Consider the following 20,730-nt stretch of genomic DNA (forward strand, 5'->3'; position numbering starts at 1 on the left):
AGCCTTCTAGGTATGCTAACCTAGAAGGCTATGGGCTTCAGCCTGGCTCTGAAAAGGCCAAGCTGGGGCTAAAGCAGCCAGCTGGGGACATCATTATATCAGTCCAATAGTGTGGCCATGTTGGACAGTCTGTCTTTTTCACAGCAGATTCCCCAGTTGACTGAATTGTATTCTTGGCAGAGCCAGGAATGTGAAACAATCATGTCCCATTAAGGGGTTGGGGGATGGACTGAAACTAGCTTTGGGAGGGTTTGCCTAGCAGTAACTATGACCACTCATGTTTTCAGCATTGCTTTTCCCAAGTGCAGCCCACCCTTTCAGCTTTATTCCTTTGTTCCTCTTCCTCTCACATCCCTAAGAAAGTGTGATAACATTCTAGCTTTGAGGTCTCAGCTCTTGTTTACATCTGTTTGTACTCCCCCTCTCCTGATGCTTAGTATAAGAATTTTTAGATTTCCACTACAGCCTGAAAATAGCTCCATCTTTAGTTATGATATTCTAAGCTATTTCTATTATATCCATGTCAATATATTTGTGAGACCTAGATTTATTGTAATGTAAGGAGTCCGCATTAGACATTGGAAAGTGCAAAACAGTTGTGCAGTGTATGATTCATCACAATGCTGTACTATGCAGGTGAAGCTACTTATGTATCTGCAATACTTTCGTGCTATCGGTTGGGGCCTCTCAATAATTATCCTCATCGGTTATATTGGACAAGCTGCATCCTTTGTTGGTTTCAACCTCTGGCTTAGTGACTGGACGAATGATGCTCTACGCTATCAGAATAAGAGCTATCCAACCACGCAACGTGATATGCGTATTGGAATCTATGGAGCACTGGGTGGAAGCAACAGTAAGTTTCCCCAAAATCAAACCACTTGCTATTATCTGCTTCCCTTAGTACCTCCTCAGACTGGGGGTGGGGGGGAAAACCCCTTATTCTGTCTCTGGAGGGAGAGTGAATCATCACAAATAGCATAAAAAGGCCCTCTAGCTCTCATCATCAGTCAGTTTCTTTGCTATACAAACATGTTGGTAGATTCTTTTTGGAGGCTTGAATTCTGTATGTCAGAACAGAATGAATTGAGAGAACATAGCATAGGATTGAGTGGCATGTTTATGACGTAATCAAGACGCAACACCAAGGTAACAGAAGCCAAATGTATTTTATTCAGAGTACTTTATCAACGTCCCCTCCTATATCGGGGTCTGAACAGTGCTTGTGTTTCTTCTAGGTCTCTTCCTGCTGTTTTCAATTGCTCTTGCTTCTTTTGGTACTATCCGAGCTTCCCGGGTCCTGCACGAAAAGCTCCTCAGTAATATCCTGCGGGTGCCTATGAGTTTCTTTGACTCAACACCAACTGGTCGTATCGTGAACAGATTTGCCAAGGTCAAAACTCTGGTTTTGGGAGGACCTTATAATTGATACAACCTAAGTACTAATCATGAGGAGTGGGCTTGAATCGGGGGGGGGGGGTCCTCCTGAATGCAACTCCTGCTTAAGAAGGAGGTGGCATTTGTGTTCAGGAGAGTTATAATACAGCTATTTCCAGTGTGCTAATTAGAGTAATTTCTAGATCAGAAAACTCTGCTCACAATCTGTCATCCTCTAGCCATCTCTCATTTGGGTTGTGTAATGGAGTTCTCAAAAAGCATTTGGAAACTACAGCTAGCAGAAAATAGAGTGGCCAAGTGCTGATGGGTGTTTCCTATTGTACTTTTGTGACTCCATTGCTTCAGAAGCTGCATCGATTGCTGGTTGGCTTCTGGATGCGATGCAAGGTGTCACTTGTTACCTTCCAGGTCTTACATAGCTATGACCTAGTTATCTTAGGACTGCCTTCTCCCATGGTCATCTGCTTGTCTGATCAAATCAGATAGAGATTTTGCCTTACTTACTTTGATCTATTTCCTATCATCAGTCAAGAATTTAATTCTTGATTATATTGATACTTTCACACATATTCTTTGCTCATTTCAATACTGGGTTTCTAATATTCTCCATTCTGGACCAATTTGGACTTCACGCTACGCTGTTTTCACATGTACCCAGTTGCTCCATCTAGTACAGACAATGTCGTAAAGAGCCATTCATAACTTAGTTAGCCAACTTTTGCTAACTTGTGAACATGGGATTTTTGCACATCTGAATAAACAAAAGAATAAAGCCACTAATAAACAAAAAACTGACCATGGATTCATTTTCTGTACCTTCTATATGGAGGAAATTTAAGTTAGTCTTGTAAGCTTATCAGCCATCACTGATGCCCAAATACTACCTTTAACATTTTGTATTGAAAACCTTGAATGCAGAAAATTATTTTTATAACCCAAGAACAGTTATGAGATATTCTCACCACTGCAACAGATTATTTTAAACACCAAGCATCATGGGAAAGATGGCATACAGTATGAAAAGTTTAGAATAAAGGCAGGCATTACTTGAATTTGGTGTAAAAGTACTACTCGATTGCGTCATACATGGGCTTCTACTGACTATTCTCACTTTCCTAGTTTTATTTCTGTTCTCTCTTTTTTTACAGGATATTTTCACTCTTGATGAGACCATTCCAATATCACTCCGCTCTTGGATGAACTGCTTCTTTATGATTCTCAGTACTCTTGTGATAATTTGCATCGCTACGCCTTATTTTGCAATTATCACCCTGCCTTTGGGGATCCTGTACTACTTCATTTTAGTGAGTTGTCAATAGGGCTGGGAATGCATATTCTTGCAATAAAACCTTCAGAATTCTTACTCAGAAATTCATTTCTAAAGACAGCTGCTGCCTCTTTAGATCCAAATCTGGGATGTGTTGTAGAATGTGAAACAAAAGACAGTGAAAGTCCCATAGGTTTTATAACAAGGCCGATTCAAGAATGCAAGAATCTTTTCCTCTCATAACGCAGACCTGTTCCAGTGTTTGTTCTGTTCATTTCTGAAATGATATTCCCCTGCGGCTATGACAGTGATAAGATAGCAAAGAAGATGTTAAAAGAAAATAGCCAGCCTCTGAGGTGAATTGTATACACAAAGATCTATGCTGTGGAGAAGTAGATCTTTGCTTTAAGAACATTAATTAGAAACAATTTGCTCAAATACAATAAAATTATGTGCCAGAATAATGTACATTTGAAACTATAGGATGCCACAACTTTGTTTTATGTTAGTGAAAACTGAGAAAAGCAAACTCCAATATGGTGTCTCTTAATATAGTTTCATGGATCTTGATGAGCTATCTCTTTCTTCCTAGCAATTCTATGTGGCTACATCCCGCCAGCTGCGACGTTTGGATTCTGTCACCCGGTCTCCAATTTATTCCCATTTTGGTGAGACAGTATCAGGTCTCTCTGTCATCCGGGCTTTTGGGCATCAGGAGCGTTTCCTGCAGCACAATGAGAAGATTGTGGATGTGAATCAGAAGTCTGTTTACTCTTGGCTTGTTTCCAACAGGCGAGTTGCCCCTGTAGAAGATATAAATCTATGACATAGGTTGCCAGATTGTTTTGTCCATTGCCATCTTGAAAGACAATTGGTCTCCCATCCTCAGCTACTGAATTTTCCCCAGATCTTATGATATTTTACAATATGAGAGCATGATCTGATAGATAACATCTAGCCAGTTTCTGGCCTTTGCTCTAATATGGGCCATTCACCCTCAAGTAGCATCAATAGATAATCCTCCTAAGGTTAGCTTTCTTATAGTAGAGTAGAATAGAATAGAGTAGAGTAGAATGGGAATGGGAATGGAAATAGGAATAGGAATAGGAATAGGAATAGAATAATTTGCAAAACAACGGAGAAAATAATAGTACTAAAACTGCAACCAGTAGAAGGGAGAAATAATATGTAATAAAGGATAAATAATGCTATAGTTGCACTCTATGGATACCTATTAAAGAGAACTTAAGTTAGTACTTCTCAGCTTGGTGTCTTTGAATCTTATGAATTTGACCAACTTCTTGAATTCTCAGATAACATTTGGGAAGACATGAAATTGGGAAGATTGGTTTTAGTATTATTGCAAAGATTGAAACAGTATACACTTTTTGTTGGCTATTCAGCAATAACAAAGCAGTAAAGATTGCTTATGAGATGTCATAGACTCCCATTCTCTCTCTCTCTCTAAAGGTGGCTGGCTGTGCGACTAGAATTGGTGGGGAATTTTACAGTTTTCTTTGCAGCACTTCTAGCAGTCTTTGTTAAAGATCCCTTGAACAGTGGCATTGTGGGACTCTCCATCTCCTCGGCTCTGAATGTAAGTAACAGAGACTCATATTCTAAGACAAAGGCATAGCTGAATGGGGGCTGGCTGTGTATGTGTACTGATATGTCCGATGTATCAGTTCCAGTGGTGGGATTCAAATAATTTAACAACTGGTTCTCTGCCCTAATGACCATCTGCTTGGGCATGGAGAAGGCTGTAACAGGCAGCACTTGGCCTCCTGCACTCCCCTGGGAGCAAAAATGAACCATGGGGGGCACCGTACCCCCCGATGCCCTGTTTTGGGCCTAGTAGGCCCCTCCTACACTTACCTAGGAGTCAAAATAGGGTGTGTGGGAACTCCTGGAAGGGGTGGGGCAGGAAGGGGCAGAGCCAGCCAGCAATTTAACAACCGGTTCGCCTGAACCAGCCCGAACCGGCTGAAACCCACCCCTGATCAGTTCTAATTGTAAATCTATCTGGCTGCAATCCTCTAAGCCTATGCTTCAGGCACTGTTTTTACTGCAAGTCCACTGTGGTAGTATAGTACTACTAACAATAAGAGAAATATCAAGCAGATGAACTTTAAACGTGATGCTCAATTGACCATATGATTAATTCTGATAATAAAAGTCATATATTAGAAATTATACGTTCTCAGATGAAATCAGTGGATTTATAAATCAGTTCATAATCATTGTGTTAAAAAGAAAGTACAATGAGATAAATAAGATTTTTTTTCTTAGAAACTTGGTAACTAACTCTGACTGTATACAACTGAGGCCTTCAAATCCCCTGCATTTGAACTCCCAGTAGCCTAATCTAACCCAAATACTGAATAGTGAAAAATGCTGAGAATTCTAGTTCAAGACCATTTGGAAAGTTTCAAGTTGCCCAACTTTGCATTGCCCAAAAATGTTATTGCTCTGGAGTTTTAGAAGAAGCAACTATGATGGTTCTAGTAAAATTAATGAATATGAAAATGACAGTCCTGTTGGGGTCTATGATGGAATATATTCAATGTAAGTATTTGATCAGAGGGGGAATTGAAGAAGCTGAATGATAATAGTGATACCTCCATTAATTCATTTAGATAACTCAAACTCTGAACTGGTTGGTGCGAATGACGTCAGAGCTGGAGACAAACATTGTGGCTGTAGAGAGATTGCATGAATACACAGAAATTGCAAATGAGGTACAGAAAATGGAAATGTGCAAATAATATACTTGTGTACATGTGTGAGATGAAGATATGTGTGAAATTGTTCTAAGCATGTTCTTCTAATGGTCGTCTTCCTTTGTGTAGGCACCATGGGTGACAACGCAGAGACCACCTTCTCAATGGCCCAACAATGGAGAGATCACTTTTATAGACTACAAGGTTCGGTATCGGCCTGAGCTAAAGCTAGTTCTAGATGGGATCAACTGTGATATCAAGGGTACTGAGAAGGTGAGATATTGTGGGAAAAGACATAAATGGTGTTTTCAGGGTTTTACTGAGAATTGTGTATGGTCCAAGAGAAAGAAGAGTGAAATCAAGTGGAGATAAAATGGGAAAAGGCTTGGCCTTTCTACAGTCCATATACTAATTTATGCTAAATTGTTCAGATATCAAGAATGACCTTTTTTGCCGAAAGCAAGTAACAGTTACTGAGCAACCTGCCATTGGCTTATTTGGCAATAGCAGGATTGGAGAGTGTAAACACAGTTGGATCACAGAAACAGGCCACCAGAAGAGGGAAATTAAAGCTTTATCGGACACCTAATTCCTGGAATTCTGCCTTCTCAGATTGGTGTGGTGGGCCGAACAGGAGCTGGAAAATCCTCTCTGACAAATTGCCTCTTTCGCATTTTGGAAGCAGCTGGAGGAAAGATCTTAATCGATGGACTTGATATAGCAACTCTTGGCCTTCATGACCTACGTGAAAAACTCACTATCATCCCACAGGTAAAAGAAACCCAAGAGTATGGGTGTCAAACTTGCGGCATCACATTGCCGTCAGATGGTTTCGTGGCGTTTTCCCCCTTTGCGGAGCTGGGGTGGGCGTGGCCTGTGTGTGACGCATCTGGCCCGCAGGCTGCCAGTTTGACACCCCTGCCCTAGAGCATCTGCCGAAAATGCTGGGATTCAGAATTTGACTGCTTGGTTGCATGAATAGTGTACCAAACTCCATCTGCACATTGCAGTAATGGGGGAAGAAGGGATAAGGGAGGTGTTCCTTTTTTACCAGCTTCTGATTACTACTTCCTTTGGAGTAGGTGCTGACATGGGATCTAGACAATTTTAACTACCCTTTTTGAATTCCAGATGTGAGTTACAGAGGCTGAAGAGCTGAAAAAACTTACTAATTTTGTAATTCAATCCAACTTAACTCAATTATTCAAAGAGGTCACTAATATTATAGCTACCTCTACATATAGGCTGGGTTTACACAATATGGCTTATCAGTTAGAGCTGAGATGTGTCTATCTATGTGATAGATTAGTTTGTTCTGCAAATCCACACCATTTGGTTAACTGATGCTAGAATGTATTATGAAAGGAATAACACAATAGGCTAATTCAGCTGTGAGCCTTGAGGTAACCCAAACAAGTAGCAAACCTAAGAGTAATAGCTCTATCTTTATAAGTTACAATAACTTCCCAACCTTTATAATCCAAGAACTAGGCAAGGTTACTTCTGAGATATTTGTCACCTACTCCCCATTTTTTGTGGGGTCAGCTGCCTCTTTTCAGACTATAGCCTAGCCTGCAGATCTTCCTTTTCTCTCCCAATATCATTCCCAATACCATTACAATAGCAGAAAGCAATTTCAGGTGGTTAAATACTAAGACTTCTCTACTTCTACTCTCTTACCCAGTGGTGGGATCCTCCCAGTCTAATAACTGGTTCTGTGATGGCACAATTTGCGCCCGAACCGGTAGAATCCCACCCCTGCTCTTACGTCAATTTATCTTAGCCATAGTTCTTAATCAAACTCGCCTTGACTAAAGTGCCTTGTATCTACATTTTCAGGATCCTATACTCTTTTCGGGGAGCTTGCGTATGAATCTGGATCCATTTGATCAGTATTCAGATGAAGACATCTGGCATGCTCTAGAATTGGCACACCTGAAGTCCTATGTACAAGCGCTACCTGAAGGGTTGTCTTATCTAGTGAGTGAAGGAGGAGAGAACTTGAGGTACAGGAAATTAGTAAAAATGACCAAGAGCTGGTGTCATCGTAAGATACCATACATGCTTCAGCTATTCAAGTACCGTATTTTTCGGAGTATAAGACGCACCTTAATTTTGGGGGAGGAAATCAGGAAAAAAAAACCTTTCTGCCTCCATCAGTATTCATCTGGCGAGCATCTTTGCTGTCTCAGTTGGAGCTTGATTCCTGAAGCTGCCTGGGGAACTGCAGTGAAAGCCTTTTCAATGAAAGAGTTTTTGGGCTGCAGGGTCTCCTCCCCGATTCCAAAAAGGGCGAGTACAGAGGCCAAACAAGTGCATTGTGTTTCAGGTGGCAGGCAGTTCCAGCACGCGCTGCCACCTGCAAATGCTTTCCTCCCCAGTTTCCCGGTGCACATCGCAGAGCCACGCGCCCTCCTCTTTCTCTGCAGACTCACCGCCTATTTTCTCCTGGCCTGCACCGTCAGCTGGGGGAGGCAGGGAGAAAAGTGAGGGGGCAGCGCAGTTGGATGAAGGTGCAGGAGCCGGGCGCAGACACAGGGCAGGCAGATTAGAGGCAGTCGGCCAATTGCTGGCTTGGCTGCTGGCCACCTGGAGTGCGCAGGCAGCAAAGGAAACCCGTGTTGTGGCTCTATTAAGATGAGCATTTTGTGGTGGGGTACAATTTGGGGGTGGTAGGTGGGGCAGGGAATGGGGTGGCCTGGCAGCCGCTTCTTAGAGCCCACTCTTAAATGTTACTGCCAACGACTATGGTTTGACACCCCCTCTCCCGGATAACAGCTGACAGGAGAGGAGAGGCAGCCCGCTGGGTGAAGTTTCACAACCCCCTCCCTAACAAACAAGGGGAGGGGAGAGCCCAGCAGCGCCCGGGCCACTTCTTCACTACTGGCAGGGATGCCGGGCACCCCATCCCCTGCCCCACCTTCCACCCCCAAATTGTGCCCCCCCACAAAATGCGCATCTTAATAGAGCCATGACGTGGGTTTTCTTTGCTCCCTGCATACTCCGAGTGGCCAGCAGCCAAGCCGCCAATCAGCTGGCTGGCTCTAATCTGCCTGCCCTGAGTCCGCGCCCGGCTCCTGCGCCTTCGCCTGACTGGGCCGCCCTCTTGCTTTTCTCTCTGCCTCCCCCAGCCGACGGTGCTGGCTAAGAGAAAACAAGCGGCGAGTCTGTAGAGGAGGAGGGCGCGTGGCTCTGCAATGTGCACCCGGGAACTGGGAAGGAAAGCATTTTCAGGTAGCAGCACGTGCTGGAACTGCCTGCCACCTGAAACACAATGCACTTGTTTGACCTCTGTACGCGCTCTTTTTGGAATCGGGGAGGGAACCCTACAGCCCAAAAACGCTTTCATTGAAAAGGCTTTCATTGCAGTTCTGCAGGCAGCTTCAGGAACCAGGTGCCATGTGAAAGTGAGGATCCCCGCCGCATGGAACCCCCCGAAAATGTGACGTGCGGAACGGGTGAGTGGAGCTACATTCGGAGTATAAGACGCACCCAGATTTTCACCCTCTTTTGGGGGGTAAAAAGGTGCGTCTTATACTCCAAAAATACGGTACCTCCTATTTGGCATTATTCTCTAGTTGAGTCACATAGCCTGGCTTGATGGATGGAGAGTATTATCTGGACTGATGTTCATTTCAGTTTCCTGCAATTATTTGCATTAATTTTGGTAGCATCAATAATCAGTTTTTATTTTTGTGTCCTTCTTCCTCCCCACCTTCCAGTGTGGGGCAGAGGCAGCTTGTATGTCTGGCACGAGCCCTGCTTTGTAAATCCAAAATCTTGATTCTGGATGAAGCAACAGCTGCTGTGGATATGGAAACTGATCACTTGATCCAAGAGACAATCCGAAGCGAGTTTGCCAACTGCACCGTAATCACCATTGCCCATCGGTTACACACCATCATGGACAGCCATAGGTAAAGTATGTGTGTGTCTGTGTCAGTGAGTGAACAAGTACAAGCCAGGAGTGGAGTATTTCTATCATGCACACCCAAAACACCATGCAGAATAGCCATGGGAGGCAGCAAAGGAATACATGATAGAGAATATTACACTACAGGAATGAAAGTTCTGCCACAACAGGATTGTGTGGAGCACTCCAAAAGTTTTTGTAGTAAAAGTAGTTAACATACACTTTCCGCATGCATGCTCATAAAAGAAATATAAATATAATATAGAGATCTAAAAATAACAGAGAAATCCAAGGAATTGTAATCTATTTCAAATGTACATATGTTGAAATAAGACCCAAAACAAAAACAAGATTTCAGATCCATTAGTATATTTTTTAAATTATAGATTTCTCTCAAGTATTTTAAACTTTATTTTGTATTCATGGCGAAGATGGTAAGCTGCTACACAAGCAGTATTAGAAAACATGCCATGATCTCACTAAATCCATTTTACACTATCCAGTGCTTCGTAAGTAGAAAGCAATAAAGAAGGCACAGAAGCTTTCAGAGCTCAACATTTTTGCAGAGCTGCTGAGCCTCTGCCTTCCACTTTGCCACATAAATCAAAGTAATGTTTTGGTATTGCTAATTGGTACTGACCTTATAAATTGACATAAATCAATCAGTTAGATCTTGAATGCAAGTCAGTACTCATATGATGAAGTATAAATCAACTATAGAAATGTCTGCTCCTCTTGTAAACAAAAACTGAAAAAAGCAAGCAGGAAGGGAATGGTCAGCTCAAGATCCCTGAAAAGACATTAAGAAATGTGTAGGCCACGTGACTACATACAGTTTTATATCATGTGGATACTATTGGTTCTCAGTAATAAGACCCAAGAACATCCAAGGAAATGGAATGGTGGAGGCTTAAAACAAAAATGAATTGACCTAGGCACTTTTCTACCATCAGATGTAACAATGCCCACCAAGTAAGTCTAAAAGTGGATTAGACAAACTCTTAAAAGATAAAGGTATCACTGGTAATCGGCCATGCTAACTGCAGAGTGTTCCAGGTAATCTGCCTCTCTGTACCACTTGCAGAATAACATTATTAGTAGGGTAATTGGTTGGCTTTCCAGAGGCATCTTCCAAAGGGCTTCTGTATTTTAAAATGTTGCTGGATGTTAGTCTATAAGAATAATTTATGTGTTCTTTCTTTCTTTCTTTTTCTTTCTTTCTTTCTTTCTTTTTCTTTCTTTCTTTTTCTTTCTTTCTTTTTCTTTCTTTCTCTTTCTTTCTTCTTTCTTTCTTTCTTTCTTTCCCTTCCTTTCTTTCTTCTTTCTTTCTTTCTTTCTTTCTTTCTTTCTTTCTTTCTTTCTTTCTTTCTTTCTATAAAATAAAGAATAATATGGAGAGTGCCATCTAGTGAAAGAAAGCCCAATACAATATTTTGGAGAGTAAATTATTGTACTGTTGCTGTTTTCACCATAAATCTCCAGATTCTTGCTAAGATCATAAGAGCAGTTAGAGGGTTAGAAAACACTCTTATGTCTTGTTGCACTTTTCACTTGGTTTCCCTTTTATCATTTTGATTCCCTAAATCTATACTTTCTTGCTGAAACTGGATTGATAATATATAATCTTTTCCTCTGTTCACCTTTTCAAAATTATGATAATAGGTGATGCATGTAAGTACAGGTAGTCCTCAACGTATGACAATTGAGCCCAAAATTTATGTTGCTATGTGGAAAATTTGTTAAGTGAATATTGCCCCATTTTACAGTGTTTCTCACCACATTTGTTAACTGAATCACTGCAGTTGTTAAATTAGCAACATGGCTCTTAAGTGAATCTGGTTTCCCCATTGACTTTGCTCGTCAGGTGGTCACAAAAGGGAATCACATGACCCAGGGACACTGCAACCGTCATAAAGGTGAGTCAGTTTTCCAGCATCCAAATATAAATCATGTAACCATGGGGATGCTACAACGGTCATTAAGTGTGAATAATGGTCATACGTTCTGTTTCCAGTGCCACTATAACTTTATAAACGGTCACTAAACGAACTACTGTAACTTGAGGACTACCTGTATTGAAACGTTCCCAAATTCATATTGCTCTTTCTCTTCTAGGGTGATGGTACTTCAGGAAGGGAAGATTGTGGAATTTGACAGCCCTGAAGAGCTGCTTCAACAGCAAGGCATCTTTGCAGAAATGGCCAGGGAAGCTGGCATAACCAGAAGTCAGGACACTGCACTTTAGAGGAAGGAGAGCTCAAGGCAGAAAAATCACCAGCAACCTTCTCGGGAATTGCGATTTTCTTTGACTTGCCACTGGCACTGAATGAAAAATGTTATCAGCGCTGCTAGGGTCACTCAGCCTTAAAACACAATAGTTTACAGTAGTTTACCTGAGACTTAAAGGCAGCTTTATTAGTTGGAGCCAGCATCGGCATGTGTTTGCTTACCGGGAAAGAACTTGAGGTTAGGCATCATGCTAAAATGTTACCACAGGGTCGCTACGTGAAATCAAGAAATAAAATGTGGGAAACCATTCTGAGCAGTCCAGGTTTCATACCCTTCTTGCATGTATGTTGTATATAGTTTTTTGAAGGTTGGCCTTTATAGTATTCTTTTTGGAGACACTTCCCCAGTCTGGTATCTTGAGCATAGGCTGAGTTATTGTCCTCTGTGCTGGCTGAAGAGTCTAGGACTGAGGTGATACAAGCCAACAGTGAGAGAGAGAGCATAGTGAAGCAGGCTACTCACAGATTATTATTTTTCAATCTTTTGGTCTTTATTAAAATGGTTTATTAAAAAAAAGATTCCAGAAGTATTTTGAACTTATCAAAATGCTCTAGTCTTTGTAAGATAAATCTCCCTTATTTAGTTTTTGATATCAACTTTTACCAGTTATCACTGGAGTTAAAAAACAGTAACCTTTTATAACTATATAATCAAATTTATACAGCCACCCATCTCCTCCAAAGGAGACTCTGGGCAGCATATGTAATCATTCTCAATAGCCCCTGGCTAAGATTTCCTGAGTATGGAAAATAAATTTGCACACTAGGAGAAAGAGCATTGTTTCTGTCCAAAATAAATACAAGTAATTTGAGAAATATATTTTATTTACACAACAGCAACTCAAGCAAGTTACTCAGGAAGCAAAACGCAGCTTTTACATTCTGCTGTTTTCCCCAGAGCATCAATGCTCCCCCTCCAGCTCTGACCCGAGTCAGGGACAAAAGAATTGCAGCCTTGCCCTCTCACGGATACTGCAGCATGCAAGATGGGCACCAAACCTGTCTAAAGTTGAACCAAAGAATTATTTTGCCCAACAGCAAACAATGTTAACTAATACTGAGATAGGAAAGGACACATGGGATACTTGCTTCTTGGTGGTGACACTCAGCAAAGTCTCTGAACCCTTGTCTTTCTGTTAGGCTCACTTCTTACAGGGCTGCAGATACGTGGTTTCACAAAGAGCAGAAATACCAACAGCTACACGCCATAACTACTAGTAGGTTCAGCTACACCTTTGAGAACCAGCTGCTGGAGGACAATAGTAAGATTGGGCCTTAAGAGGCGATTTTATTTCTTTGTTTCTTTATATCTTGCCTTTATTATTTTTACAATTAATTCAAGGCAGTAAATATACCTAATACTCCTTTGGTGACTTCTGAAATACTGGACTTATTAGCAATAGCCCTTAAGACTTATATACCACTTCACAGTGCTTTACAGCCCTCTCTAAGCAGTTTACAGAGTCGGCATATTGCCCCCAACAATCTGAGTCCTCTTTTTATCTTCACTGGCTCCCTTCTCATGCTTTTGCACCAATAGCCAGCTCTCTCTCTTGGCTGCATGATTTCCAGCCAGTTTACAATCCAGTTAATGGACTGAATATCTACCTTCATTGGAAATATGAGCTCCACACAGTCCTGCTAAGAGGAAGACAGGGCTGTCTCAGGCTGCACAGTAAGAGCATTACATCCAACTTTGATGGAAACGAGGTCGAACTCCATACATAAATATACTGAAATCCAAACTTTCAGAGGCATGGCGTGCGTGGATGCAAGAGTATGCCCTTGCATGGTAGTTATAAAGGCACCAGTTTGTGACGTCTCCTGCTTCAGCATCTCACGTGTACTCAGTCTTGCGAATGTAACTGGATGGTACATAGCCCCGTTTCCCATGTGCCTCTGCCAGCCACCATTCCTGGTTGCCAGTTATGTCTTCAAATTGTAGAATCTTTAATCTTTGATTGGCTGTTACACTCAGTTCATTTGAATTGCGGCCCTTAAAAGTATAAAGGGCGTAATAGACCTGGAAGCAAAAAAGATAGAAGGAGGTGAGAAAGAACACAGGACAAAACCAATTGCTATCTTCACTTTGGGCCAACCAGAAACCACTGGGCACCTCCCAAATTGTTCTTTTTATTTTGGTACTCAATACTTTGGGGATTCTTTCTCTCTTATAGGTAGGAAAGCTGTTTCCAGAGTATATCTACATACATTTGCATTTCTTTCAGCAAAGTGTTATGTTCAATTTCTCCTAGTCATTCAAAATACAGTATTACTAAGAAGATGTTAGTTATAAAAACTAGCTAGCCAATTTAGAATCAATATACTGGCCTTGTTCAAACTGTAAAGCAGACTTTGTGTTTGTCCAATATATGAATCCAATCAATTCCGGCTTTTGGTAAGCCATGATCCAATGAAATTTAAAATATATGGCTCAGGCCATTAAAAGCAATGAGCATGTGTCTACATATGTTCCTGTCCCACTCACCTGATTTCCCATGCACTCACTGCTCTTCAGCCTTAGGTTGTCCACTGATGCGGTTGGCCTTGCCTTGTACCGGGCTTGGTGTCCATTTCGTGCATCTGGATTACTGTGTCGCCGAGATGATGGAGGATTGCGGGATGGCTCTGCAGATTCCAAAATGGGGCCCAGCTGGAGTTGGCAAACAGCATCCGGCTCTGAGAGAGTCTGAACAGAATTAATCAGGTTGCCTAGGATGCCAGAGTCCTGTGGAGGCTTCTGTGGGCTGTTCACAGATGTGATGGTCAAAATGTTGTTTGCTGTACTGATTCCATGGGACGAGGAAGAACCGCTGAGTTCAGACTCACCAGACGAATGACTGGCCAGAGAGACATCCGAGTGGCTACAGCGTGGATTGTAAGGTTTCAGAAAGGAGCTGTACACAAAGCCCTTTGTCACTGTAGAGATGGGGCAAGGAAGAAAATAATCACTAGTGCTAAGCATAATACAGTTGGGAACAGGACCGAGGGCTCAGGTTCGGAAACATTTCCACTCACCTCCATTGTCAATAAGCCAACGGTTCTGACTGCCCATAGGATCCTTTTTTTTGAGAACACCCACGAGATCCCCCTCCAATAATGACACATCCAGCTCTTGAGCTGCATTGAAGTTACGCTCGGCCTGAAATAGCTTCTCAGGAGGATAGCGGGCCAGGAGGGCTGCTCGCAGTTCATCTGACTGTAGCATGTAACTGGGCTATAAGGGAAACAACAATTCCAGTGAAGGGGAAGGGAATAATCCAAGCATCTACAGTTCTTTGCTCAGATTCATCTTTAGAACAGTGAGTACCATATTAGAGCAGCCGAAGAGCTTCATGTAGTATAGTAATCCAGTTGAAGCATTACATTTTAGAAGCCCACAAACATGGTTGAAGGGCTGGGATGACAGAACTTTCTGTTGTTGCTCCCAACAATAGGCTTGTAAAGTATGATTCAAAAAGTAAATATACAGCCAGTGACTAGTAATCACCGAGAACCTCCATGAAATTATCCAACCCTCTTTTAAAACCTTCTATCTTGGTGACTATTAGCATATCTGATGGCAATGAATTCTACAGATTCTCTGTTTACTCTTTTCAATATCAGGAAGAATACATGAATACACTGAGGCCCGAAGTACTCTTCCATCTGACCATACTGAGTTAATGACATAATTCCACCTCTAGAGGGCAGCCTTTCATCTCTTGTTACTCCCATAGAGCTCACCATGGGCAGAAGGGGTTGTTTTCGCACCGATTGACGCTCCAGGCTTTTTCTTTCAAAGGGCTTTTTAGTGGTAGCAATGCTCTCCGGAAAGAAGGTGAAGGCTTGTAGTTGCTGGAGGACTCTACTATGCTCTTCCTGGAAGATGGCAATAAGATTCCCTTCCCGGCCAACCACTTGCAGCAGCTGAGATAGAGGAAAGCGATATCAGACACAAGTCAGGAAAGGACAATTTTAGGTAAATTTTGCTCAGTAATAACCCACTATATTCAGAGTAATCATGACGATAATCTGATGGTTCCTGAACAGTGAGGATTACTTTTCCTCTTTTCCACGTTAGTGGAGAGGTAATCAGTACTCATAATTTTACCATGGATCTCATCCAAGGAGCATTTCATGCCTTCAAACATGCCTTAAAAGTGAAAAAGATGGAGAAGAGAACTGGGAAGTGCCGTGTTCTTTCCTTCCGTTCTCATGGAAAGCATCAGCCATGCCAGCCACTCGCAGCTTCTCTACTTACTGAGAACAAAGGCTGAAGTTCCTGCAGTGCCAGGCGTACAAAGTCACAGTGAGCCTCAGCATAGCTGCGCAGGCAGCTAGTGAAAAGCTCCTTGGCACAGCACTGAAATTTGGGCAGTTCATCCAGCAGCTGGGTGTTCAAGGCCTCATAATTGTTGCGTGCTGACTGTAATTCTTCCAAGGTCCGCTTGTCCTTCAACCTCTCGGCCCGCTCGGTGCATGTGTGGAAATCTAGGAGCTTATCAAAGCGTTTCTGCACCAGTTTGTGAGGTCCAGCAAACATGTTCAGCAGCTGATTCAGAGGCGTGATCACCAGACGCTCAGTGCGTTTCTTCTGCAAAGCAGAGAGCAACAATCAGACCTAGGTATCACACCGCAACTTTTCCCACTCTGCCAAATTACTTTGATGGATTCAGTAGAAATTGAAGAAGAAAAATTCTTCCATTAACAAAAGCAAGCTATCATTATGACCAAATAGGTTTCATTGATTTGCCGTATATGTTCTAATGCAAAATAGAACATAAAATGATAGGATTGGAAAGAACCTTGAAGGTCTTCTAGTTAAATCCAATTTTAGCAGCGGGCAAATGGCTATCTAGCCCAATGGTGGGTTTCCACTGTTTTTGCTACCAGTTTGCTTGTGCACGCTTGTGCTCACAATGAGCAGGCAGTTGGGCAGAGACTCCTGCCACTGCCACTAGTACTTACTTACTTTTACTTACTTTAGTAGTTCACTCTATCTATCTATCTATCTATCTATCTATCTATCTATCTATCTATCTATCTATCTATCTATCCTTAATCCTTCAATAACAATAGCACTTAGACATATACCGCTCCACAATGCTTTCCAGCCCTCTCTAAGCGGTTTACAGAGTCAGCATATTGCTCCTAACAATCTGGGTCCTCATTTTACCCACCTCGGAAGGATGGAAGGCTGAGTCAACCTTGAGCCTGGTGAGATTCGAACTGCCAAATTTCAGGCAGCCAGCAGGTAGAAGTAGCCTGTAGTACTGCACTTTAATCACTGCACCACTGTGGCTCATAATGTAAGATCTCCTGCATGTACCAGAAATTTTGAAACCAGCAAATATTTTCTCTTCTCCATTTCCATAGTATTATTTGTCCAGCAAACTACATGCCAGCTGCTGACTATAGTGTTTTAGAGCTTTCATGTTTTTTCAAGAACGTTTCAATATTTCTAGGAATTCTGTAATTCTGTGCCTGTAGTGATGTTGGTAGAGGTAGCAGTAGTAATAACAATTTAATGTTCTCCTGATGATTTAGATTATAACTTCCACCAATCCTAGCGAAAATGACCAGTCAACTGGGGAAAAGGGACCTCTCATCAAAAACCTTTGGGAGGGAGCAGCAGGCTGAGAAGGATGCTTAAATAACACTTCATTATAGCCAAAAGCCAGTTAGGTCTAATACTTAGTAAAAGTATCTTTAATCTCATCTAAACAGAGTTCTCTTCCCAATGTTTCTGGTAATAGATATTTTATCTAAGCTTTCATATGGAAGAAAGGAAGAAAGGTTTCACTCACAAAATCAGAGAACAGCTGATCACTGATGAAACCATGAATCTTCTGGAACTGCTCCAACTCAGCACTTCCCTTCTCCATGCACAGCTCCCACATACTCAGTGCTGCTGTCACTTTAACACTAGCTGATTCCTGAAGGCCAAAAAACAAAAAACAACAACCTCATAAGCATAAGTTGGCTTGAAGTATGCTCTTATACCAACCTGCTCCAGAGGCAGGCAAAGTCTTAAATTATGGGCCTGGCATTATACAAGCCTAGCCAAGGGAGAGTCTTCCAATCCATTCCTTTGACACTCCTCGGCCTTATTAGATGACCGATGACACAATCTTTCTCAAGTTACCCTTCCCACTTTACACAGACACATAAAACGTATTTACCCGGACATGTTGAAGGTAAAGAGAAAGATCCCGGATAAAAGATTTAATCAGACGCTGCTGCATCCTGAAATTCTTTTCAGTCTCTTCAAAAGCCTCATCTTTGAGCTGCCAGAGAGAGGGTGGGAGGGAGAGAGGCTGTGAACCCTCTGAAAGTTCCCGCAGTGCCAAATTCTTGTAATAACCTTAAAGCATGTGAGCAGAAACAACTCTTATTCACCTGGGGAGCAAAACCTGTGAGATGTTTCAAGTGGCTGCTGACCCGGTTGGATTTCTTGATTATGGAGTGGAAATTAAGTTTGGAGATCTTCTCAATCAGGCTATCATCATCAGTCTTCCTGTACTTCAACACTGAAAAGGAGACAGAATTAGCCTCATACTGGGGAGTTGTTAAGCTGACCATAGGACTATGCTTTCCTGTTTCTTTTGTTACAGATCCCATCCTCTCTATCTCATTCTAATGCCACCTGTGTTACTTTTAAACCAGAAGAACACCAACAAAGCTAGTGAACACAGCATAGTTATATTAAAGTTTAATGGGGTTTTTGTTCTTATTCCCAAAACCCACAGAAATAGCTTTTCTGGACTGTACCAACCCAGGTACACTTTAGATGGGTGGACTTCAATTCACACAACTCCCAGATGAATCCAATCTTCCCAACTTGGTTTATACTTCATATCTACTAAAAACAGAACTCAAAGAATACAGTTCTCTACTGGCTGAGAAGTGTTGTGAACAAAGCAAGTCCCCCCCCCCATAGCAACCCACCTGGTACAGGCAATCTTCAAATGGAACATCGCACAGCCCCTTCCCACTCATCCACACTGACTGCATTAGTCCTGTGTTGGTTGCCCTGCAGCTCACCTAGATCTTTCCGGCGCTTGTACTCGTTGAGGTTGCCATTGATTTCCTTGACAGCTAAGACGGCAGCAGCCAAAGGAGCACGATCAGGGTGCGACTCGGGAGTAGCACGCAGGAGTTCCATCAGAAGCAGTGGATAGCGCATCACACGCTGAACAGGCTTGATCAGGAAGGAGCCCAGGTCAATATAGTTGGTGCAACCCCTGTCAAGGTCAAAACACAAAGGAGCACTTGGAATCACCTTCAAAATTTACTTCTCTCTATATCCTAAACTATTGCATCCAAGTAACTCCACATCTACAAGCCATTTTCTTACAGAAACCCCAGTCCTTCAAAGCTAAACAACATGACACCAGCAATCCCAGCCACTAAATTCCACAAATCTTTACATGCATCCTTCTCTGGCTAATGTCAACAATACTCACTTGCTGCCTAGTTGCCCCTGCTCAATATCTATGCTATTCATCTTGCCACTCCCAATCCTATCTCACTGTCCTCAATCCAAGCAGGCTAATATGGCTGTAAGCTGTCTGATTCTTTGAATCCCAGCTGTGCAAATGATTTCTGCAGTTGTCTCCTACAAATGGCTCATCTCCCCACATTATATTTCCAGATCCTTTTCTGCTATTTCAGACACCTAAACAAGTCAGTCAATAGTATATAAAGATGCTTACCATTCAGTATACAGACTCCTGGCAGTCCCACAGCAGGGGAAAAAAACATGCAAGAAAGAGTAGATGATGAGCGTGTTTTATTTTATTGCCTTGCAGCTACTGAACTGCAGTGAAATCAGCAGATGGACATGTCAAGCAACCACTGTACGCATCCCCTTCTACTTTAATTCATAAGGTCACAATTAAGCTACTTTGTTTTCCTGAAAATAAGACTTCCCCAGATAATAAGCCCAACTGTGCTTTTGAGCACATGTGCTAAAATAAGCCCTCCCGCCAAATAAGCCCTCCCCGAAAATATTTGACCGCATGCACAGCTGGTCCCCACCATTTCTTGGTGGAGAGGGGGGAACATTCCCCTCATAGGGGGGGAGGGGAGGCTGCTCCTGCAAACCCTTGCTACCATGTCCCTTCTCTTAGTAGCGGCCACAAAAAGAGCGCCAGGCCCACTGACGCTAGGGCTGGCAAGTGTGTGCCAGACACTGAAACAGGACTACCGTCCCTCTCTGGATCAGCTGATATGTGGACCAAGGTTAAGGGGCCTCGTGCAGCTCAAAATAATAAGACCTCCCGAAAAATAAGGCCCAGGGCTTATTTTTTTTTGGGGGGGGGCAAAAGAAAATAAGAACCTATTTTATTTTTGGGGAAACATGGTAGGACGAGATACACCTGAGGCAGGGTTTCAAATACCACACAAGCACCAATCAGCAGTTGTCTAAGCAGCTTAGAAGTCCGTATTGCATTTTACCTGAGGATCTCCAGAGATTCCAGAAGAAGCTTCTGCACCCTTTCATCTTTTTCATAGGCCTCTAGAAGAGCAATAGCTTCATCGTGATTCTGGCAATATACCTTATACACAGCCTCCAGCTCAGCCTGCAGCTCCAAAAAGACTGGCCCTTAGGAACAGAAGTAAATTGTTAATGTGGTAGCACATAGTCTGTATCATATTGCTTAGATTAAAGAACTAAGTTATTTATTTTATAAATATATTTATAAAAGGTATAAAAAGCATCAAGCATTAAATTCAGTGATAAAAAATTATTTCCTTTGAACAACAACAATAATAAAATAAAATAGTGCAATATATACTGTAGACAGATATGCAAGCCAATATAAATATCAGCTCAATATAAATCCAATAATTCAGGAAATTGTGAAACATTATGAACCCTGGGACAATTGATTCTAGTCTTTTTAATTATTAATTGTAATGGTTTTATTATATATATATATATATATATATATATATATATTTATGGCAACATAAGTCACTCAGTACTTTGGATACTAAATTTAACAAATAAATATCTAAAATACAAGTTGGTTTGTTTTGAAATTGTTCCTGTTACAAAAAGATTATTGTGTGAAATTCTTCATCACACAGAATCTCAGTTGTAAAATATATTCCAGGCTACACAGATTTGTAAACAATTTCTACAAAAATTTTAAG

General features: G+C 41.9%; 2 protein-coding genes across 3 annotated transcripts in view; one reads left to right on the forward strand and one right to left on the reverse strand.

Moving 5' to 3' along the window:
* ABCC2 (ATP binding cassette subfamily C member 2) overlaps nt 1-11,843 on the forward strand; it is a 51,243-nt gene extending 39,400 nt beyond the window's left edge. Inside the window, exons 22-32 of the mRNA XM_032225094.1 lie at nt 637-856; nt 1,239-1,393; nt 2,547-2,702; nt 3,258-3,457; nt 4,136-4,262; nt 5,302-5,403; nt 5,515-5,658; nt 5,998-6,156; nt 7,225-7,391; nt 9,108-9,302; nt 11,414-11,843. Of these exons, the coding sequence (XP_032080985.1) occupies nt 637-856; nt 1,239-1,393; nt 2,547-2,702; nt 3,258-3,457; nt 4,136-4,262; nt 5,302-5,403; nt 5,515-5,658; nt 5,998-6,156; nt 7,225-7,391; nt 9,108-9,302; nt 11,414-11,543 (1,755 nt within the window). The 3' untranslated portion in view covers nt 11,544-11,843. The remainder of the gene's footprint in view (nt 1-636; nt 857-1,238; nt 1,394-2,546; nt 2,703-3,257; nt 3,458-4,135; nt 4,263-5,301; nt 5,404-5,514; nt 5,659-5,997; nt 6,157-7,224; nt 7,392-9,107; nt 9,303-11,413) is intronic.
* Nucleotides 11,844-11,869: 26 nt separating this feature from the next.
* The window catches only part of DNMBP (dynamin binding protein), a 59,982-nt gene continuing 51,121 nt past the window's right edge, over nt 11,870-20,730 (reverse strand). For both annotated transcript variants that reach the window (XM_032225096.1, XM_032225095.1), the window contains 11 exons: nt 20,029-20,176; nt 19,284-19,301; nt 18,613-18,812; nt 17,968-18,098; nt 17,751-17,855; nt 17,376-17,504; nt 15,830-16,162; nt 15,313-15,495; nt 14,605-14,803; nt 14,075-14,505; nt 11,870-13,609 (listed from right to left, as the gene is read on the reverse strand). In XM_032225096.1, coding sequence (XP_032080987.1) covers nt 13,424-13,609; nt 14,075-14,505; nt 14,605-14,803; nt 15,313-15,495; nt 15,830-16,162; nt 17,376-17,504; nt 17,751-17,855; nt 17,968-18,098; nt 18,613-18,812; nt 19,284-19,301; nt 20,029-20,176 — 2,063 coding nt within the window. In that variant the 3' untranslated portion in view covers nt 11,870-13,423. The remainder of the gene's footprint in view (nt 13,610-14,074; nt 14,506-14,604; nt 14,804-15,312; nt 15,496-15,829; nt 16,163-17,375; nt 17,505-17,750; nt 17,856-17,967; nt 18,099-18,612; nt 18,813-19,283; nt 19,302-20,028; nt 20,177-20,730) is intronic.

This window comes from Thamnophis elegans, chromosome 10, assembly GCF_009769535.1.
Source record: "Thamnophis elegans isolate rThaEle1 chromosome 10, rThaEle1.pri, whole genome shotgun sequence".
In the NCBI taxonomy this organism is placed as follows: Eukaryota; Metazoa; Chordata; class Lepidosauria; order Squamata; family Colubridae; genus Thamnophis; species Thamnophis elegans.